At 39.5% G+C, this 24,054-nt stretch overlaps 1 protein-coding gene across 1 annotated transcript in view; it reads right to left on the bottom strand.

The window, feature by feature from the left end:
* The window catches only part of Frem2 (FRAS1 related extracellular matrix 2), a 159,866-nt gene that overhangs the window by 64,239 nt on the left and 71,573 nt on the right, over window positions 1–24,054 (bottom strand). Inside the window, exons 4-6 of the mRNA XM_063232659.1 lie at window positions 23,550–23,780; window positions 13,561–13,686; window positions 12,153–12,404 (exon numbers count right to left, since the gene is read on the bottom strand). Coding sequence (XP_063088729.1) covers window positions 12,153–12,404; window positions 13,561–13,686; window positions 23,550–23,780 — 609 coding nt within the window. The remainder of the gene's footprint in view (window positions 1–12,152; window positions 12,405–13,560; window positions 13,687–23,549; window positions 23,781–24,054) is intronic.

Here is a 24,054-nt window from a genome sequence, read left to right as displayed (position 1 = left end):
CCTCCATTTCTTTATCCCGTTCCCATTGAGGAAGATCTTTCTACTGGCTGTTATTTGCCTTTTCTTTTGCTCTTCACTAACAATTTTTCTATATTCTACACTAATTTCCACCTGTCATGTGATTACTTGTATTTTAAGTGGTTTTGATGAGATTCAGGATTCATTATAACCCAACGTAAAAGCACACTGATTAAGAGTTAAATTGCTTAGGTTTGGGATATTTATCTAACTTTATAGATAAGAGACCTTAAATAAATTTCTAACACTTTAGGGCAACTTTTTTATTCACCTATACAACTTTTTTTTATTCACTTCATACATGATAGGCAAAAACACCACCACAGGAGATCAATTTTTAAACTGAAAAAAAGGATAAAATTAACACTCCCATTTTAAACTCATAGAAACTGAAGGCAAAAGGCAATATTGAAATCTCACCAAAAAGCTACTAAGATAGAAGTTTTCCATCAAAGATGATCAGTAAGCAAATTACTCTAACATAAACTTTGAGTTACTTATCTTTTTATCATTTAAAAAATTGGTGAAATATGTGTATGTGGTTTAAAAAAATCCCCCAAGTAGGATAGTTAAAAGCTTTCAGTAGCAACATGGATATGACAATGACTTAGCTTTTCACATGCTAGAAATTACAGATTTGGGACTGTTACAACACTTAGACACGGAAAGGTATATGATCCTTGGACTGTTTTCAGCACCGGCCTTGCTGGGGTTATCACACTCTTATGGTAACTTCTATGATTTAAGTCATATAAGGGTCACTTTTGCATTTCTCTTAAGCAACATGATCTTCTCCTGTGACTTTTATGATTATCAATAGTGGTAACTTGTAGCAATGACTCCAGCACAGAACTCTGCCTATCACAGTTGTCTACTCCGTATCAGGGATTTTAAAGTCATGTAGGCTCTTCAAGCTGATATGGCTTACGTGAGCTCTGTTCTGTCTCTAAACCTATTCTGCTTCAGAATTGCACCATTCTTAACTCAAGTGCTCTAGTTAGAAACCAAAGCATCGCCCTTTAGTGCTCCCTGTCCTTTATCTTCTCATGCGCAATGACTATCGTCATGCCTACATTCCTCCGCGTTCCCTTCAACTATTCTGTTCAAGTTGCTGCCACCTATGATCCTGCCATGGCTGTGCGAGCTCCTCAGTCTAGTCACAGCACGGTAGAGCTGGAAGAGTAATATTTCTAAAATTCAAATCGGACTCAAATTGTGACTCTACTTAAGACTGGTTAGTAATTCTCTATTTCTATTTCTATTTCAACAGGAAACCCTAATTCCTTACATGGGTAGAAAGCACTGTAAGATCAGCTCCTTCTCCATCTTTCTAAATTGCTTTGCAATTTACCCCTCTGAGCTTGAGGTTTTTGCTGTATGCTAGCTCTCAGCATCCTCGCGCAACCCATCCAACCAACCTTTGCACTCTTGAGTCTTTCCCCTGCAGAACTCTCTCTTCTCATCATCAGGCTACCTTAATATTGTTCTGAAGTTTGATAACATCATACTTGTAAAGATGTTTTCCTGAATGTAGAAAAGATGTTCTTCCCTAGCAGAAACTCATGACATTTATTTTATGGCTGTGTGCTGACTTTCCTGTGTATTTGTGTGTCCCCCGAAGTCTGAAAGGCCTATGAGTTAAAAGGGTGTGGTTTTCTGTTTACTGTCACATCCTTTGAACCTACCAATGTGAGGACCATTCACGTGTTTTGAATAAATGAGTGGATATTAATTCTCAAAAAAATTGTTGAACAAATGAATATTTATTACTACAGTAAGCTTTCTCTTACTTACACCTGAAGTATCAAATTAAGAAGATAAAATATTTATTTTGACTCTTATAGAGGTGCTAATCCACAGTCAGTTGGCTCCACTGCTGTAGGACTGGGCCAGGTGGCAGCACCTCATGGGAGAGATGTGCAGTGGAGCCAAGGTGCTCACCTATGGCAGCCCGAGAGCAAAGGAGATGAAGAGGAGGGGTGAGGAAGAGGACAGGGGCTCCATGATCTATTGGAGGGCACACCCCCAGTGACCTGAGACTCCCACCATGCTTTATCTATTCAAGTTTCTACCATCTCTCAATCAGGCCATGCTGGAAACAAGTCTTTTACCCATGAGCCTTAGGGTGTTCCATACTCAAACACAGCGGTGATGTTACCCAGAGACTCTGTTCCACATTTATCTACGGTCAGGAAATCTTTAAACCAACAAACTTCTTTTTCCAGAGCTAAGTTTACGTACATTTTACAGTATCAATTATTTAAAATAAAAACATCATTGATTTGCCTATGCTTAACTATATGCTTTCTGGTAAATTTATCGTCATCTTTGTTTTTGTTATTCTTAGACAGCTCACTGTGGTTCTTTTTATACTGTGGGACCTCTATGGAAGTTGAATGACTGAAAGAATCCTAAATCAAGTAGCAACTACATAGCCTGGAGTCACACAAGAAAAGGAGGGCTATTTCTGCTTTCATGTTTTTCTTTGTATTACTTTTTTAAATTTTATTTATTTATTTATTTTTAAAATTGTTTTATCGGTACCAGGGATCGAACTCATGACTCTGCATTTGCAAGGCGGTGCTTATATCACTGAGCTAAATCCCCAGCCCCACTTTGTATTACTTTTGTTAAATGTATAGGAGAAATACAGAAATAACTTCCAAAAAGCCACCCAATAGGGGCTCTCATTAAGTCAGAAAAAATTAGGGCTACTGTCTTCAGGTTGAGAAGCAGATAAGATGTTGGGGGAGGAAAGCTGTCATTTGGCAGAAGTGCGCCCACTTTTCCGTCTGTCTTGGGTTTGTTGTCACAAAGTACTCTCCCCACTCTCTCCCTTGTCCTGACATGGGCTGGCCATTGTGTTTTTATGAAAATAACTGCAATATTTATTGAAGAATTATTAAATATTTTTCTTAATGAAGAAACTATCTTACAGTTTTCTTAACTATTATACCACCAGAAGAGGGTAAGCAGCACTGTTTTTTCTTCCTTGGGCATTGTTGGCTTGTAATTTGGGAAAGTAAAGTGTGCCTCCTTGTTGTTCATGGTGTGGAAGGAGTTAAAGAAAGGTTAAACTGGTGACAGTGAAGCTGAGGGACCTGTCAAGAGTTTATTACATTTTGCATCTGAAAAATGTTAATCTTAATGTAGTCGTATGACTAGGAATAAAGGGATCACGATCCATTCTTATAAATTTAGTGATATATAGATATATCTATCTATATCTATACCTAATGATTTCTTTCTATAACTTTATTTTTCCCTGTGTGGATCCCAAAACAATCTGCAAAGGAGTTTTCCAAACAAAACTAACTGAACTAAAGCAAGCTTTAACTAAACTTTCTATTTTTAAATTAAAACTACCTCTTCGTAGCTATAGAAAAGCAGATCTATCAGTAGATAGATATCTACATATTAGATAGGCCAGCAGCATGAAATCTTAGATCTGTTTTGGCCGACATTCAAAATACTGGCTCTCTCTTTAAGGTTGACTCAATTTAAAATAAAATTTCTGCACTTTATTTAAATTCAGAATAGAACTTTTATAATTAAACTAATATGCAAAGGAAACATTTAAAATATGAGAATAGCTTACACATGTAAGGAACTTTCTAAGTTTACAGTAAAAACAAAAATTTTTTCCATCTTCTCTTCATAATGTCATTTCTAATTTTATCATTAGAGTTTTAAACCCTTCTAGTGATCTATAGGCATTATGTTACCTTTTACGAGATCATTAGGAGAATAAAGCACAGGAAAGTACAGGCACAGGGCATAAGCTCACCAGACACTTGATCACCTTTACCTCTCTGACTCTTATTCATCCCTTCACTATTGAAGATCATTTCTGGTGTGAACAGTTTCCTGAGTTTTAAGATTACTTGAGATTAAAGTCTTTTGATTATTCTCCAGGTTCCCTACCACCAGGAAGACCGTTCCTTCCTCTCTCATCTACCATGAGGAAAATGTCAAGGAGAGAAGAAAAACACATCAGCATTACTTTTTGCTTTCATCACAAAATTATTTACAATCTTTTCTTTTATTTGCTCTTTTCTCACAAGAAAATATAATCAGTTTCTTTAGCTGGAAAGGTAAAAGTTTTTTTCATCTTTACTTTTTCAGAATATATTATGACATTATATTTTTTTTCCCTAGGGAAGTGTGGTCTAGTATATCTGTCCCTTTTTATCTCTGGAGTCAAAGAAACAGGGTGTTAGACTTAATTTCTGAAATATCTATTACCTTTCCAATTATTATTCATTTAGCAGATTTCTCTGATGGGTTTTTTGAAAAATTCTGAGATTAAAGTTTCCAAATATAAGCTTGTAAGAGCAAAACAAACAAAAAGGAGAAAATCAGGTATATTAAATGTTTTTCAGTTCTTTGTCATTAAATTCAAAAAGTTTAATTTGTATCTCTCAGCCAGTACACTTCAGTTGCCCAGGTGACAGTTCCTGTTGCAGTTCTGGTTGCTTCTGTTTCTTAGAAATGGCTGGTCATTGTGATGTACAACTGGTCACTATGGTGCACATCATACAAACCAGTCCCCAATTGACGAGCCATTCTGCCTCTGTATTTCCTACTTGCTTATTCTATTCCTGGAACATCAGACATCAGGGACTGATATTCTGGAAATGATCCTGTTTAGCTCTTGTTGACATAAATGGATCTGCCTCCAAATCCTGGATGTTGTTTCAGTGTTTCTGCTTGCTTTTCATCTGGTGCATCAATTAAGAAGATCAACTGTGCTGATCTCTTTGATCACTGGTTGTGGCCCTCATGGACAGAGCAAGGACCTCTCCAGGTCTCGAAAGGAAGGGATGCCCTCAAGATTCCCTGAGTCCTCCCTGGAGATGTGGAGGAGGATTCTTGGCTCCTGGCTTGAGTGGCTCACATATGACCCCCAAAGGGAGATGGATGCAATCTGAGATCAAGGACTGATATTCTGGGAATGATCCTATTTAGCTCCTGTTGACATAAATCAATCTGCTTCCAAATCCTGGATGCCTGCCTACTTGATTCTGGTAAGACCCCGAGGGCTAACCCCGTTGGTCCATCAGTTGTGCTCAGTTTGAGCAGAAGGAGAGCTTGATCATCTCTCATTAGTTAGGACCACCCTTGAGGGAAGGGGTTTGGAATGTTTAAACTCTGAGTGCCTGTTGAATGAATGCATGAGTGTGTGCACTGACAGCATAAGCAATATGTTGCTCTGTCTGTGCACTAAGACCAGGAGGCACTGGTCACAGTGGCTGACTGGGCCCTCACCATTCTATGGTGACTGACAAAAAACATAACAGAGGCCTAGAACCCTCCTTAGCTAAGTTGCACCTAAGTCGTCACAGGAGGCATGGCCAGGTGGGCATCTGAATGGTCTGTCTCTATCCGAGGGACACCCACCCTTTGTCTGTTGTAACATCATTCAAGGGTACACTACACATACATAGGAAATCAGAGATGGGAATTAATTAGTCAAACTCATAGTCCTTGAATGCAGGAAAAAGGGATTTTATGGGGTTAAAACCATTCCCTGTACCTCGAAGAAAAAGAAAAACAAAAAGAAAAAAGGAAAAAAAGAGAATTCTTTCCAAGAATTTTGCCTTGGCACCTTCTTTGGCAACTGCATTGCTGCCAAAACCTATAGCTTCACTTCCTGCTCCTGATTCTTCTACTTCTGGTCAACTGAACTAGTTCCAGCAGGCCATTGCCTGCATTTCAGCCACAGAGGTCCTCCCTCTGGAGTCTTTGGATACATGCCTGTCCTGGTCATATGGCATTATCTGATGCCCACCTGAGATGACTGTCAGCAATTCTTTATGGGTCTACTCAACACAGAAATGTCCACATTTTGATTGAGAAATAACTGGACTGTCAGCTCTGACAAATGGGCTTCCATGACTGTTCAAAGCAACCTAGTTGAGCAATTCTCAAAGGCATCAGCAGTGGCCCAAAAAGTCCATTAACCACTGTTGCCCAGAAACCGATCTGATAGATGACCATAGCCTCTGACTAAAGATAAGGGCTTAGGACACTAAAAAATAAGTACCTTTTCAGATTAAAAGACTGCTCAGAAGCTTCAACCTGGATCAAGTGATAACACACTGTAGCAAGTGACCTAAGGGGGCTCCTCAGACTTCACAGTCCAAGATGGATAGCAGACCTTATGCTTTAGCAGCTTACCAATATACTCACTACAAACAGTTTGGACACTGGAAAGACCAATGTTCCCTACATATTCAAGACACAAAAATCCTGACTTTAGAGGCCCACAACCTGAACATCTCCTCACCCTGTCAGTCTTGGATGTGTAGAAGTGGGATCTATCAAATTTGGCCTGTGAGAGCGCATGGTCATTACAAAGTCAGGAGTAAACCTGTGACTTCCCTGGTAGACAATGAATCAGAACTCCCTGTCCAAAGTCTCCTCTGTCAAAAAGACTGTCCTCACTAGGGTAAACTCTCGCCTCTCACCTCTTCTGCCAGGCATGAACTTGCAGTCAGGAAAGACATCTCACCAAACATGAATTTCCATCACCAAGTCAGTCAGCCTCCCTTTCAGTTAATCCTGCACTTGCCCCAAAAGGAAGATGATGTCTGCATCCATCAGCCAGAGGCACATAACTGCAATTCTGAAATTCAGAAAACTCTTCTCTCTGAGGTTCTCATAGTTACTTTTTACTCATTTCTGAGGCAAAATCTGATATCCAAAGTTGGGAAAGAAAAGGTTTATTTCTTACAGCTTTTAGAGGTTTCAATCTATATTCAGTTGGCTCCAAGGCAGTGTGGCATGGCGGGGCTGCAGTTCATGGTAGTTACAAACAGCAAGGCAGAAACCAGCAAAAGAGAGAGAGAGACACGCCTTCTTCCAGCCATTACATTGTATGCTGGCTCCACCCCTAGGTGGGTGTAGAATTGACGCTATCAATCCAAGCGCTAGATTATGAACCAATCACAAATGTACAATGCAAACACATGAGGTCTGGGGACAACCAACATAAACCATGACATTCCACCTCTGGCCCCCAAGGACTCATGCACATCCTTTATACAAAAGACATTTAGTCCATCTCCATGAGTTGCCAAAGTCTTAACATTTTCAGCATTGTTGAGAAGACCAAGTCCCAAGTCTCCTCTGATATCTATCATTTCTGAAATGCAAAGGCACAAGATAAACATTACCATTCCAAAAGTTACAAACAGGGGAATATAAAGCATTGGAAACAAAGCAAGTCCAACTTGCAGCAGGGAAAACATTAAGTCCTAGAGTTCTATGCTCAGCATTTGAAGCAATCTGGATGCAAGCTCCAAAAGGCTTGGGTGATTCCACCCCTATGACACTTCCAGGGATTTCAGCTCCCATAACTTCTCTCTTAAACCTCTCTGCTCACCTTTTGCAGCTTTCCTTTGATGCTCCACGTTCCTGGCTTTTCCAGACTTCTGGGGTCTCCACTGCACCTTTGGCTTCATCCTTATATCTTTACAAATTTCCCTCTCAGGGGCACACTGCTTGGCCTCCCAGGCCCTTTGTAATCTAGGTGAAAGCCGTCTTACCCTCAGAATTTGTGCATTTTCTTTACACCTAAAATCAGCACCATGTGGATGCCACCAAGCTTTATTGCCAGCTAGAGCAGTAACCAAGCCTTTCTCTCTCTTGGCTATAGGGCTCCAGTGGCTGGATTGCTGGGCTCTGTTTACCTGATTGTAAGGAAAAGCTTCTCTATGTTGCCACCATTCTGAAACCTCATGTGGCCTCTGGTGCCATTTTGGAGCATGGTGCTCTGAAGTGTTTTCCTCTGAGCAAATTCTTTCACTGTTGCAATTTTGAGGCTGCAAAGGATGGAGACCCACTGCTTCCTGGGATGCCCCTGGGCCATCTTTTCTTATTTCTCTGTCCCTTCTCAGCAATTAAAGTCTCAGCTCTATAGTCCACAACTTTACTGGAGTTTTCCTTCTGGCCAAACTCACAGCATTTTAAATTATCCTGCTGGGCTCCTCGCTCTTGATTTGCAACATATATGTGGCTAAAATCCCTCAATAATAGCCATGCCACAGCCTCAACATTTAAATGTCTTGAAATTTCCTTTGCCAGATTAATCAGTCCGTTGCCTTTAATCTCAGTCTCAGACAAAGTCTCTGGGCATGAGCAAAGTGTAGACGAACTTTCTGCCAAGCCATAACAAACATTGTGAGGAGTCCAACAACCAATGCAGACACCTCCTGAATCTGGTATTTACTGGCAGGTTTTCTATCAGCCTTCTGGTCTCCTGAGCTCTGATCAGAATCTCCTCTACAGAACAACCTAAGCTGCTCCAACTCTATGCATCCAGGCAACATGTTCAAACCTTTCCAAACTCTGCCCACAAGCCAATTCCAAAGCCTCTTGAAAAACATGGTCAGGTATAATCACAGCAATGACCCCACTCTTGGTAGCAAATTCTGTATTAGTTATTTTTTTTTACTCATCACTGAGACAAAATACCTGATTCCCAAAGTTGGAAAAGGAAAGGTTCATTTCTTACAGTTTTTGGAGGTTTTAGTCCATACTCAGTTGGCTCCAAGGCAGGGTGGCATGGCACAGACGCAGTTCATGGCAGCTGCAAACAGCAAGGCAGAAACCTTCTTCCTGCCATTACATTATATGCTGGCTTCACCTTTATGTGGGTATAGCACTGACACCATCAATCCAAGCACTAGACAATGAACCAATCACAAATGTACAGTGCAAACGCATGAGGTCTGGCGGCCACCAATATAAACCATGACAGAGGTATAGGCCAAAGACTCATTTTTGGGTTTAGCCACCAACCATGCCTCCTCACCCTGACTGCCACTGCTGTAAGACAATGCCATACGTCACAGGAGGCAAAAGGCACCCAGTCACATATCAGCCATCTAACAGAGTTTGAGATCTTGATGAAATGTTAACCACCTTGCACTCTGTGGTTACAGATCCATACACTCTTTGGATTGTTACCTCCAGATGCCTTGGGGTTTACATGTTTAGATTTAAAAGATGCCTTCTGCTGTGAGCTGCTCCCATAAGCCCCTTCAACTGGGAAAATACTGATACAAGACACAACTCACTTGGACTTAACTATCAAAGAACTCTCTCACTGCTGGGCATGGTGGCTCACGCTTGAAATCCCAGCACTTGGGAGGCTGAAGCAGGAAGATCCTTGCAAGTTCAAGACCAGCCTAGGCTACAAAGTGAGCTTAAGGCCAGCCTGAACTGCACAGTGAGACCCTGTCTCAAAAAGACAAAAATAAATAAATAAAAACAAACTCTCCCACTATTTTCAGGGAGGCTCTAACAACAGATTTGGCCAAGCTACCAGCACCTTTTCTCTGAGACAGCCTGTTTCGCTTTCCTCTCCTGCTTGATATCCTGGTCCCCTGAGAAAAAAATAATAGATTGTCAACCTGCTAAAATAAACCTCTCCCGGAGGCTTGTAAAGCCAGCTCAAGATGTCCAAGCTGTCAATGTTGCTGCAATTGCCCTCCGTATATATTGCCACACTCTTCTGCCACCTGCAGCCTGCTACAAACCTTCCTGGACCTACAGAATGCCTTCTCCTGCCTTCAGTTGGCTCCAGTAATCTGGCCCCTCTTTTCCTTTAAATAAAAAGACCCCATTTCTCAACTCAAAGGTTAACTGACCTGGACTCAACCTCCCAGTGGCTCAAAAACTTGTTTACCCTCTTTGGAGTAGCCCTCACAGCTGCTCTTGTTAGTTTCCCTGCACGAAATATCACTGCACTTCTGATTAATGACACCCAAGCTGCCTCCTGGAAAAACACAAAAGCTCTGCTCCAATATCTGGCAGAAACTGGCTACACGGTATCTTGGGAAAAGGCAAAAATCTACAAATCATAAATGGTTATAAAGATGCTTACTCAAGCTTTCAGCCCCTGGAAGAAACCTGTTACCTCTCCATTTGCTAAGAGCTGCCTCTCCCATTTTGCTTCCATCCTCGAACAGCCACTGTCCTTCTGATAAAAAAAAACTGACCAGCTCTCCCCAGGCCAACCTAACTGATCAGGTGCCACATGCTATGCTGGACCTCACCCAGCACTAAGAACTCTTATGCAAAAATCCTCACTGGACTCTTGTGGTTATAAAACCACTGAGTCCTGCCATGTACCTGTCCCCAGAACTGGGCCCACCAGAGCAAGACTGTTCGGTACTGACTGATGAACTGTTCTTGAGCTGATTAGACTCAAACTTGAACGCCCTGACAGATGCTGTGTACACTTTGTTTACAGAGGCAAACAACTCTATTTGGAATGGAATCCAACAGGCTAGATATCCTGTCATCACCGTGGATAGTTATTTTGGCCAAAGTTCTCCTGCTACTGCTTCCTTCTGCTCTGAAAACTTGCCACGAGCAATGCCAACCTGTACTGGGATTAATCCAGTCCAGAGGCCTAAGCCCTCTCTGGGGATCTGATTGACTGGCATATAAATCCCAGCCAGAAGAACTTTACCCAATACTCTTGGAAGATCCATCTTAAACAGAGGTAGACCTGTCCTCACTGTATGTTCTGAAAGCTCAGGCTCAGTGCTGGCACCCATACACCTGCAGCCAGGCTTCAGAGTCTATGTCATCGGCCCTGACCTCCACGTGGATTTACAGATAGACGATGACCTCCACCCAGATGTACTGATAGACTTCATGCTTGTCTATACCTATTCAGGTTGGCCTAAGGCATTCTCTACCTAAGCTGAGAAGGCAACAAAAGTTTGTATGAAAAATAACTAAGTAAAAACTACATACAAGGATACAAGCTCTAAAAAAGTTGAAAAAAATAAAACATAAGCCTATAGAAATAGCTTGTAACCAGCTCATAAAAATTATCTGAAAGACCGGCTGTACCTGTAGACACTCCTGCACACATATGACCCTGGTGGATATTAACAGCTTTTAAAGTTTCAGAAATCCAGCCTTAGATCCACCATTCCAGAGTTCTGCTGAACTTCTGGAGAATTCACCTGGACCGGACAGCTCCTCTGAATCTCAATTTGAAGAGATAAAGCACTGCTCTGGTCATTATGGACAGCTGAAGCTTAAGGACACCATTTATAGGATTACTCCATACCTCAATGCATTACTCCTCTTCTTTTTCATGCCTTTTCAGGCTGATTATTCTAGTCCTTGCTTCCACTTCAGCTTGTGTATATTGTATTGTCCAACTTTGTTTTTGCTCCCTGCAACCCTGCTAGCTGTGGTTTTCCCATCAGCTCTATGGACAGTTAGTCCAACACTTGACCAAGATTTGATAAATGCCCAAGGTATTCTTGGTTACTCTCCTAGATCCGAGTAACTCCTTTACTCCCTTGCCAGAGTAGTGTTGCAGAACAGATGGGTCTAAATTTTGTCTCTTCCTAAAAGCAATGTAGGAAAAACTCTGTAATAAGTCCATCTTAAGGACCTTTGCTATGGCGCATCCTAGGACCAATGATAACTCTAATGTTACAGCTTCTAGTTGGGCCTGGTCTCAGAAAATCACATATAACATGCTCAGCAAAGATTTGCTGGGGAAACAAAGAGGATGTAAATGTATCAGAAAATGGCCACTCCTCAGCCAATATACCCAGTTGCCCAAGTAACAGTTTCTGTTGCAATTTTGGTTGTTTCTGTTTCTTAGAAACAGCTGGTCACTGGGATGCACACTGTATAAACCAAGCCCCAAAATACCAGCCATTCTGGCTCTGTACTTCTGCTTGCTTATCCCATAAAACCCCTAGACCACCAGAGAACAGGGTCTGACGTTTTGAGGCACAATCGATTCCCTGTCAGTGCCCCAACCAATGTTAAGTAAATGTGCCTCTAAGTCCTGGGTGGTGTTTTGGTGTTTCTGCTTGCCACTGGATAATCACCTAACGGCAAGTTTTATCATTAGAGAAACTACAGAGAAAAGAAAACACACAGAGGTGTGACTTTTGCCCTTTAAAACACTAAAGGGTAAGAAGCAGGAATTGAGATGGCCCATTATACTATGGAGTGTTAATTATATAAAATCAAGCATAATATAAATTGGTGTAATTCTTTTACATTTGCATTTCTCTGTTTAGAACATTATTTTTAATGTTCTTCTCTCTGGTAGGAAAAAGAATTGTCAGTAACTTTGTACTTACCATCATCTTTGTCAGGTAGGATGGTAACCTGAGCCCCTGGGAACTCTAAGCCCAGTCTCCCGCCCATTGGCATGCTCAGAAGGACCTGGAACGTTTCTTCCTCTTCATACAAGGAGTCGTCAATCACAACTATCCTGCACATTCTCTCTCGCTCGCCTTTGTCAAAGCGGACAATACTGGTGTGGTCCTCAGGCCTCGATATATAATCAGAGTAAGACAACACTGAAGTTGGCACCGTTCCTGTTGCTGTTCCTAGAGCAAAGAGGATCCAAAAGGGTTTCATGGAGAGCATATTACAAGAGTATTTCCTATGCAGCATTCAGTGATCATTTGTATCTATACAAATATATACAGTTGCCTGGAACCACAACTGTAGCCAGGTACAGTTAATAGTGCTCTAGTATCAGTGATGAAAAACAAATTTCCAGCATTTGCTCCCATCTTTCCTGTCAATGAACTTCTAGATCACACAGTACCACAGAATAATAGCACCTACTATTCAAATGCTTATTGTATACAGGCCAAGTGCCAAGCACTTTACATATTTATTGCATTAGTATTCTTAACTGCTCCATTGAGTTTTACACATTAGTTGAGCTAAGGCTGATACTGAAATTATTTTTAATATATATATATTAAACAGTAAAAAGAGCATAATTAAATTGTGAATATATATATTTATATATATATATATATATATTTAAAGTACAGTTGGAGATTTAAATCAATAGTATATGTGATTTTGTCTTTTGCACTTTTAAAAACTTTACTGGTTTCCTAAAGAAGTATTTAGAATATTAATGAACATTATAGTTTAATTTTAACTTTGTTATAAAATCACCTTGCATAGGATGCTTATCCATGAACACAACAAATATTCTGAAATTGGTTCAAATGAGTTTCCAGCTTATTTTTAAGTAATTTCTTTCTCTTGAGTATACATTACTTTGACCTTTTTTTTTTTTAAAACAATAACAACTCCCTACCAAAAGGGCTTGTAATCCTTATAATCTGAAAAGCCTTGGCCACTGTGGCAAGTGACCAGTGAAGTCAAGAGACATTTGCAGTAGGTAGTAGCACTTTCTCCCTGGGCACTGTCAGAGGAGTCTTCAAAGGTACAATACGGAAGCAAAATTCTGAAGAAATGCTTTTTTGTACTTCTGAAAAAACCTCATAATAAAGTATACCTCTCACTGCAAAATGCCATAGACCTGATGTGTTAAAAAAGCTTATTTTTAGCCGGGGATTTAGCTCAACAACATAAGCACCTGCTTGGCAAGTGTGAGGTCATGAGTTCAATTCCCAGTACCGGAAAAAAAAGGCTTATTTTAATCTTTTGGATGATGTTTAAGTTTTATTTTTAAATATTAATTAATTAATTAATTTTAATTTTTTCAAATTAAGCTACCTTGCTGTGTGGAACAGATCACCATGAGCTCCTGGCTGACATCCCCACTCCTTCTGATGGGAATAAACAGCTCTCCCACATCTTCTTCAATGGAATATTCAGACTGGGGAATGAATACAGTTGATTCTAAGGAGAAAACACAATCACAGGTGCAATGATTTCTGCCTCAGCTTCTTAGCTGTGAACCAGCTGTATGCAAATTAAAATTTCCTTAGTGATGGATCCCCCCCCCCCCATATTCCGTTGGAATAACAGGCAAGGGCAAGGAGCGAGGACAGGGGAATCGTAGCAAGTATGAACAATACAGTCTTTGAGATAGTGAAGTTTTAAATTCAGACACAAAATTCAAGATGGTTTTAATTTCCAATTGTTGCTTTTTTTTCCCCAAATGACGAATGTTGCTAACAGTTCCTTTAAATCTAACCCAGTTCCCTTGGTAGAAATGGTCCCCTTCTCCTGGAGTAGTATAATCTGAGAGGGGAAAATGATTTCAGAAGTCACCTCCTCCACCTCTTCTTTACAGGTTCACAAGTTGAATTTATTTGCTAATCATGTCCATTGGTTGTGTTAAGATTAAAACTCAAATCTTGCAATGTCTTTTCTTGGTACTCTTTTTACCCAAACAGTGTTCCTTGTGGGTAATTCACGATTAAAAATATATATTGTTTAACATTTTTATAATAGCAGTTCCTTTAGAATGCATAAATTTACTCAGCAGCTGGAACACTCTAGCAAGATAATAATGTGTGCACCAATTATATTTACATAAGTCTCAATAAATGATTTTTAGTATGATTGAAAAGTTCAATAAATAGTAAAAAGAGCATAATTAAATTGCAAAAAGCTATAGCACTATGTAAAATTATAAAAACTACTTGGTTCAATACTTTGACATTGTGAATCTGAAATAGATGCAGTACTATTTGATTGGGAATCTATTTCCCTGTGTCTTAAATTCATACAGAAAACCCTTTACAATTATTTTGAAAACAGTAAGCCCCACTTCTTTTGGGGATCAGCAGCAGATACAGCCCTCAAGTGGCGAGCTCCACTCTGCCCCATTCCCCGGCAGCTATGGGGAACATCAAATGTGTCTCTTTTCCTGTGGGTCCAGCTGGGTCAGCCAAGGGGAATACAGGAAGGGGCTTGGCGGGCAGGAGCTAAGAGAGCCTGGCATTTCCCCAGCTTCCCTCTGGTTCTACTCTCTACTCCATCTACATTCATCTAGCTATGAAGGCCACTCAGGTCTTGAGCTTGTTAGGCATGGACCCTCATTAGCCTTAAGGTTTACTATTCCTGGAGGTCTCTGGACCTTCACCCTCAACTTTGTAAAAGTCATGAGATTAAATTCTTTCTAAATTATACATAAAAGTCATGAAAGTAATCAAAATTGTGTTGATGAGGCTGAGAAGGACTCCTAATAATGGAGACAACCAACGGAGTACAGGTTTGGGAAGCCGAGTACAAAATATGAGTGTTGAGAAAGAGGGACCATATTTCAAAGACTGGTGACAAATCATATAAGTTGAAAACTGGCACCTTAACATGAGACGTAGCAAAGTGAAGAAAACTGTCTTCACAAGAATTGTTCTGGTGGAACAGAGGGGCCAGAAGCCCAAAGGGCTGGGTGTAAGGGAGAATGGGAGGAGAGGAACTGAGGACTACATGCAGGGGACCTCTCTCAGGCCATTCTGCTTTAAACAGAGGCAAACTGGCATCTAGAGAAATATCTTCGTTGATTTCCTATCAAGATCACTTCTAGCAAGGCCATGAATTGCACCTAAAGTTATGAAGGAAGATCTTAGCAAATATAAAATTTTCAACCGGACATTACCCAGACCTTAGTATGAAAAATACACAAGTACCATGGAAGATTCAAATCAAATAATCAATGAATGTCTTTTCATTAATTTGTGCAATTAACCCAGGTGTCATTCAGGTTTGGCTATCTTTACGTCATAAACTCCACGGCACTACCAGTGGTATAGAATTTGGTGGGGAGTTTGTGGTCTTTCTTAGGTTTATCATGGACTGAATATTTGTGTCCTTCCAAATTCATATGTTGAAGCCTTAACCTATAAACGGTACAGGGGACTTAAAGAGTGAATTTAGATGAGGCCGTGAGGGTGGAGCTTCCAGGATGGGATTGATGTTTATGAGAATCTCAAGACAGAAATTCCTCTCCAGGGCAAGCAAGGATTTCTGAGAGGTACAGCGAGAAGTCAACTGTCCATAAATCAGAAAGAGGCCCCTCCCCAACTAAAGCCACTAAGCTTGGATTCTCCAGCCTCCGGGAGTCTGAGAATAAACTGTCTGTTGTTAAAGCTACCCAGTCTGTGATATTTTCTTGTAACAGCTGGAGTTAAGAGGGGCTCAAACACAAATAGCATTCATTCAATGTGTTTTCAAAAACATCACTGAGGTCAGTTCCATGTGAGAATTTTAATTATCTGAATTCCTTTGGAATTTAATCCTGCAATACCTGAGTTTTCATTTCTTCTCTGTCTATGGCTGCAGTAGATTTCGTTAAACAAGTTCGGACTTTTTGTCAGTGTCAGTAGGTTGGAATTATGAATAAAGAAAAAAGCTAAGTGTCCCGACCATGCCCTCAGCTTTGGAATTTACTCCTGCAGTTGATCTGACAGAGAGTAAATAGGCCCAAGATCCAGTTTAGGCTCTCTTTTGTCCTTACTTCTAATCAAATGTGCAATATGTGGGAGAAGCTAGGAAAAGATATCAGAAAGAAAAGGAAAGACTTCATTAGTAGACTTTTCAGTTAACATTATTTTTCAGTTTCACTTATATACTCAATAGAAGCATATGTGTTGGTACTTCAAGCAAGCATAGTGTAAGTATAAATTTTGAAAGCATCATTCTTGCGTGAGCCTTAAAAATTATGAGCAAATACAAATGGAGTTCTTCTGTTTGCTTAGCCTTATTCTAAGCACATCACACATCCTGGGTAGCTTTTTTTTGTTTATTTACTTGTTTCAAGGAGTACTAAGGATAGCATCCAGGGATGCTCTACTGCTGTGCCTCATGCTCAGCCCCCTTTATTATTTATTTTGAGACTAGGTCTCACTAAACTGCCTAGTAGGATTCAAACTTGTGATCTTCATGCCTTAGCTCCCCAGTAGCTAGGATTACAGATGCAGGCATGTGCCTAGCTCTGGCTCGTTGTGTTTTTGCAGTGTCCTTGGAGGTAGGAAGTATTACATAGTTATTTTATCTTTGAGTGCAGTATTCAGTACCCCAGTGAAAACTAAGGGTGTTAACAGGTACTGAGGCTGAATTTGAACCTAGAAAGTTCATCTCAAAGGCTCTAGTCACAAGCACTCTGCTCAAGTGCCTGGAGAGAGAACACTTAGTGTCATAGGGAACCTCATTCCAACCCCAGGAAAACAAAGAGTTACACGGAGCTTGTGGAAAGGCACTTAATACACTTCTATTCTATACTTCCTCTATGAGCAGATAGAGGGCAGGGGCAATAGAGGTAGGTAAAAGAAAGAAACAAATATTTGTGGGATTTCTTTAAAGATTCAATAGTTTCATAAAAAAACTTCTATGTTAAAATTATATGCATGCAAAATTATGAAATTATTATGCAAATGTATATAACATCCATAATATTCATATTATAGTGTATACCTGCCCAAAACTGTACACACTGGAAAAACAAAAACTTGTATAAATACTTTAATATTCAATTTATTGAAACATTGTGAGATTAACACAAGTTAGCTTTGGCCTCTACAAAAGATGCTCAAAAGTGGTGGACATCAGCTTCTAGGTATTTATTAATGTGGTGAGCTGCTGAACTGTGTACACATTATTCTTGGCAGACTTTTGCTCTCTCTGCCTTTCTGTTTCTCTGTCTCTATGTCTGTCTGTCTTTGTCTCTGTGTCTGTCTGACTCTCTCTCTCTCTCTCTGTGTATGTATGTTGAACCCCATTCAAACGTTAGATTGAAAATGTAACAATCTCTGGGAAGGAAGATACTCAGTAAGAGAAAAAGCGGGGGCTAAATAATAAGAAATATACTTGCTAAGTACATAATGACTAGTAGACAAATGACTGTAGGTTCATGTTGTTACATGTTAGCAATAATCATTTCTTTCCATGTGGTAGGATTACAGATGACTTTTAAAAAGCCCTGCTTCAGGTTTTTAGAACAGTGGGTAGAGTGTACATACAGTTCCTACACTTCCCTACACCCCTTCTCTGTTTCACATTATTAACACCTTGCATTTGGTTTTTGACCATAAGCATGTGTTACTTTGATTCTTTAAGACTGGTTCCCCTACCCTTCATTTGGAAATACAATGCCAAATAAAATAAAATAAAATAAAATGCACTTATTATTAGTCAATGTGACTACACTGTAAGGAACATTTTGATTCCTATCTACAGTTTTCACTTTTTAGGTCTTGACTGTGCTGCAATTTAGGTGACAAAATAAATGCCTCCTGTAGCTATGGCTGAAAGAGAATGTTCATGCTACCCTTTGCTTAATTACACTGTCCAAAGTTTTCAAAAAGAAAAGTCTGCTAGAAACACAACAGGACAAAATATCTTCTAAAAATCTGCCATAATAGACCAAGGAAAGGGAAGAAAATGCAGCACTTGGGTGAAAGCACTGTTTCCTGCCTGTATAGAACTTAGCTCATTCAGAAACAACTGCGAAGACAAAAGCCCATCTCCAGGCTACCTCCGCCCAGAGGCTGGCCCAGAGCCCGAACACAGTGGGCTCTGTCAGCAATATGTTTGAATGTGGACATCACTTCCTTCTAAAATAGCCAAGTTACAATGTGGAGGGCAGAATAATGGTGTATTAAGACATGAAGTTGCTTCCTTTATACGCTCAACTCTGGAAGATGTAAAATGGTCAACTTTCCCCTTTTTTTGACTTTGCATTTTATTACATATTTTTCATGTTTAATCAACAAAGAATAAGTTGTTCATTAAAAGAATAGACCTAGTGATCCACTAATAGACCTCGTAATCCACTAATAGACCTAGTTATCCACTAATTGCAGCAAGAGCTTGAAGAAGAACCAAATGAAAATAATAAAAACATGCTTATAGCACATGAGAGCACATCTTAAGTTCACATCAGGAAACCATGAGGTCCAAAAATTATCCCTCTAGTCTCTGAAAATTTTTGGTCTGTGTGAATGTTTGGATAGCCATGTTGCACATCACTAAATGTTTTTATTTTGTGAACAAAGAAACTTCCAGAAAGATTTTCATAACTAAAATGGTTTCAGTCATGGAACCAAAGTAGTTTCAGTCGTGACAACTTTTGGTATTAGAAACCATGTGCTGTAATTTTGTTTCTCTTAAGAAATGACCAATGTTTCACTCCAGTTGGTTTCAAAAGATTTGACACTGAAGCTCCTGTATGCTTTCTTTATCATTCTGTCATGAGCTGAAGTTGACTATCATGTCATTGGTTCTAGACTTTGAATTTTGATACAGTCATCTAAAAATTTAAGTCCCTGATCATTCTTTGTTAACACTGTCAATGGCGCAAAATTTTAAAAAAATATTTAGATTAATTCATATACTCGTTAATGAATTAATTTATAGATTAAGTAACTTCATAGACTGGTCGCCATGTGATCTGAATTCCATTTCATTAAATGGTATCGTTCTCTCCGTGCAATCACAAGTTTGTCTTGTCTTTGTGTACGTTACTATTAGGATTTCTTAAAATACATTAAGTTCTACATTCCTTTAGAGTAATATCTTTGTTGTATGCTAAATATCATATAGGATTAAGCTAATATATTCTCACCAAAACTGATCACAAAGGTCAAATTTACTAGTTCATGGCTATATTTTTGAATCACATAAATACAAAGTAATTCCATTTCAAACAGAAGTTTGCAGACATTTCTAATATGCAAACAAAAATTATATAAGACATAAGTTTTAGCTATCTTTGCTAGGTATTTGAACTTTAATTCTATTACTTATTAGGACTGTGGTCTCCCAATAAGTCTACATAAAGCTCAGTTCACTCTGTTTAGAAAATACAGTGGACCTTTGACTTATAAACTCAATTTATTGCCAAGGGCTGGTTGTAACTCAGATTGTCAGCTCAAGGCTCAGGCTCCTCTACACAACCTTCAAAGTCTCTCTAGTGCATATGAACATCTCAGGGTCCTTAGGCATTGGCCTAGGATGTCTCAATTCACACAGAAAAGGATGTTGTAATGTTCCATCCAGAACTCTGTAAGGGTTAAACTTGTATATGAGACCATCTGCAAGCACAAGTAACTAGCATTGAGGTCATAACTCAAGAATTTCTTCATAAGTTAAAACTAAAATTCTGGCCATAACCCAAGTTGCTTGTATGTCAGGCTGGTAGTAACTTGAGGGTCCACTGTACAAAATAAAACAGAAATGAGATTTTATATAAATATTCCTAGGGTAAGTTTTAGCTCTTATATATTTTCCTTTACCAGATGTAAGAATGTTTAAGTTAATTACCATCTCTATGCTTCTAAGAATGGAAGTGCATGGTACATATTTTGATATTTAGGGAAATTAATATATAGAAAATTAAAAATTCTAGAAACTTCCTTTTTCTTAGAATTGGGCTAGATTTTTCGATAGGCTTTTACTGTTCCTTTATCACAGCATATCATGCTCTGCATTGTTAATTTTAATAAGTTAGTAGAATTTGATCACCTAATTATATGACTAACATCAGGATTGGCATAACTTCTGTACTCCAGATCCCTAATTCCTACCTTTTAGAAGAATCTCTGGCATATAGCAGACGCTCATTTCACATGTGTTAAATAAACACACACACTACACAAGGGCTGAAGGGATCTTGATTATCTTCTTAGAACATTTAGTTATTCACCAATACAACTATATTTGAGATTTGATATAGAAAGAGAAAAGATAACAGAATAAGCAAGGAATTACACACAAGAACAGGTGAAAAAATATTGTTGGGGGAAATCATGCTTATTTTGATTTGGAACACTCTTTTCTAGTTATTTTACTTATCTTTCAAATTCTACCTCTAGTGCTGCTTGCGAAACTTCTAATGCAGTGTCTGGCTCACAGAGAACACAGAACACCAGTAGAGACAACATTATTACGATTTAATCCCTGCCCATGGAAAAGTCCTTTTGGACTTCTTGAGATTGAGTTAGATAAAAGGCAGAGAGAAGAGAAATGACCCGGAACTCCCTCTCCCACGTTCTTCTTGTCTCCTAGAAATCTGCTGTGATGTTTTTCCATGACAATCCAGCCCAGGAGCAGTGCCCACTGGCTTCCAGTAAGTGCAATCTGTCCCATTTCTATCAATAATCCCTACCCTCAAATTAAACAAAACAGCCTGCAAGAGGTTGACTGCTGCTGTGATCACAGGGTGACTCTTTCTCAAGTTCTTCATCCAGAAAATAAGTTAAATGTCTCATGAGCTTTAAGCTCCTTCCCCAGCTGAGGTACTTGAACTTTCTAAGTGAATGTTAGAAGGAGGGAGTTTGTGGAACCAACCTGAAACCAGGAAGTACAGCAAAGGATTAGAGAGAGACAAAGGAGAGGACGTCCAATGGCTGGCTTTCCCTGCATGCCACCCCAGGTCCACAAAGCCTGGTGGCAGAAGAATTACAAAGGGAGACCAACATCTCTCTTTAGTGCTCTCTCCTCTCCTTATTCTAGTTTTTCTCTTTGAACTGCTTCAATTGATGAGGAAACTGAATATATCCATATATTCATTAAATGCGTGCACCTATTTGTCCAGGAAGCTGTTGATATCATACTCATGGCACAAAAGTTTATTTTTCAATGTTCTCATGGCAGTTCAGTAAACAACAGATAAAGCTTCTATCAGATCTATACAAAACCGTGGACTTCTGAATCCCTTTCTGAGTAGAACTGTACAGCGTTGGTCCCTCCCTGAACAGCAGGGACAGGTACCAGCTGTCAGCACAGATCCAAGATTTGGCTTCCTCATATCCGTGGCCATCCTGAAGCTCTCAGGGGTGGGCTGGGGCTTCACTTGCACGCACTTGTCCTGGCCTCTGCCATTCGATACAGGCTGGGCTCCTACACAGATGCAGCAGGACACGTGGTGGTGAGGATTAGACCTTCTCTTGGTGGGGGAGCTCAACTCTGTCGAACACAGATGTGTGGTTGTAAGCAGAAGGGGCACAAATATGTGGAGGTCTTGCAGTTATTACAGGGCACACGTAGGGGAGTTAAGAAGTTGCTTCAAGTTAGATAAGCCAAGATACAAGGATGAGTTGTTTTTCCAGTGATTGCACCTGCAATCAAAACTTTTACTTAAATCATAACTATATAACTAAATTGAAACAAATAATTACAATGATACAGTTATGAACATGTAAGAAGCCAGAGTGTACCTATGTATGTGTTTGTATATAGAATTTACGTTAAAAAGATGTTTTTGTTAGCTGTGTATGGAGGTGAACATCTGTAATCTCAGCATGCTGGGAGGCTAAGGCAGAAGGACAGAAAACCTGGGATAATTAGCAAGACTTCATCTTAAAATAAAAATATAAAAATAGTAGGATCCATAATATTAAAAGAAAAAATAAATAAAGATTATAAAGAAGATTATGTGTTTGTGTAGTGTGAGCTTTGCTCTATTTTAATATATACCACAGATCACATATATCACTGGTAGAGTGTGTTACTGTAAAATTGTAAGGAAGAAGGAAGAAACAGTTTAAGCATCTTATTCCTTAAGGTAAAGTATAGCAATTTACCAACTGGCAAATGCAAATCTGAAGAAATGGCTTCCATGGTAAGTGCGAGGTTGTGAGTTCGATCCCCAGTACCAGGAAAACAAAACAAAACAAACAAACAAACACCCAAAAGAAATGGCTTCCAGCTTTAACTAATGGGTCAGTTTTAAGTATGAAAGCTAACGTAGGTTTACTTAAAAAACAAAAAGTCCCAAAGCTCAAGACTGAAAAAACAAACTTAATTATTTGTATTTACTGCAGATAAAATTAAATGTAACATAATGCTAACTGTTCTTTAATGGAAACCCAACTTCATATTTAACAAAAGGCAGAGATGTTACTTAAGAAAATGATATTGGAGTTTTTTCTCCCTCTTTTTAATTAAACCTCATCTTTTAACACAGGGATTTTGCATGTGTCTCATTTCATGTACTGACTAGATTGTATCTTTATAGAGCATTTAAGAGTTTTCTGACTGATAAAGGAGGCTGGCAGCTTAAAAAGAAAGTCAAGTCTGGTTTCTGACAGGATTTCAGCTTCAGAAGTTTCTGTAAGGTTTTTATTAATGCCAGCCCTCAAAAAGAGTCATTCAATCTTTGCTTTTTTCTGCCTAGCTACATCAAGACAAGCCGGGGTTGCAGAAGCTTGGCAGAGGAAGGAAAAAAGGTCAAATTACACACAAAAGCATTAAGGTTCACTTTTGCCATCATCAACCCAGGGTGTTCAAGGATAAGAAAACATAATCTAAGAGAAATTAGGAGAAATGCCTGAAGCCACTGTTCAACTGCCAATGGATGGGGTGAGAATTGTGTAAAATGTGGAGACAGATCACCAAAGGAAAATTTGGGGCTCAATATAGGAAGGACACTTGAATAATTTAATGCTACATGGAGAACAAATTAATCCTAAAGTGATCTCATTCCTAAATTATTTGTTTAAAAGATATTTTAGGACACACAAAAGCCTTTAAAATTGATGCATTAATTTTAGAAAAAAAATGAGCAATAATCCTTTAAAGGCTAGCATTATAATACCAGAAAGAACATGCTAGTAGTAGTTCATTTACTTGAAAAAGAAACATCGCTTCTCTTTGTAACTTTTTGGTTTTCCTCTTCCCATCGGTATAATCCAAAATTCTGAACTATTTATCTAGAAAATTCTCCCTATAGAGAAAATACTGAATTTCAAACCTCCTGGGCATTTGGTCATGAAACCTCAAGAGCAGTGACCAGACAAGCTGACAGTTGCTCTCACCGTCCCCTGGGTCGATGATCTCCACGGTGGTCACCGAGGGGAACTCCAGGGCCGCCAGCACCGGCTCGGAGAGAACCACTTGAAAGGTCTCAGATTGCTCGTGCTCCCCGTCACTCAGGATCCGCACTCTCCACGTGGCTCTGGTCTGGCCTGGGTTGAACTGCACTTGCCTCTGAGCTTTGCCTTTGAAGTCTTTGTCTTTTTTGGCTGTCCCGTCTCGTGTGCCAATACCTTTACAGAAATATAATATCATTTCCTTAGCTTGCCTTCAGTTGGGTTATTAAGGCTTTCCTTCCCATGCCATCCCACTCTGCAGGACAATGCAGCCCCCGCTTGACTCTGGGACATGGGCAGTGCAATATGGATTGCATCATGAAAGTGTTGCTCTACAGGCACTGAGTAGGTGACTCTGTTCTCCTCCTGCTTCAATTCTACGGCTATATAATCCTCTTTTCTTCTGAGTCAAGGTCTTGCTACACAGTCCAGGCTAGCCTTGGGCTCACTT

This window comes from Cavia porcellus, unplaced genomic scaffold (assembly GCF_034190915.1).
Source record: "Cavia porcellus strain 051 isolate PalLab524CR breed Dunkin Hartley unplaced genomic scaffold, mCavPor4.1 scaffold_21, whole genome shotgun sequence".
In the NCBI taxonomy this organism is placed as follows: Eukaryota; Metazoa; Chordata; class Mammalia; order Rodentia; family Caviidae; genus Cavia; species Cavia porcellus.
This window is presented reverse-complemented; position numbering and strand designations above follow the sequence as displayed.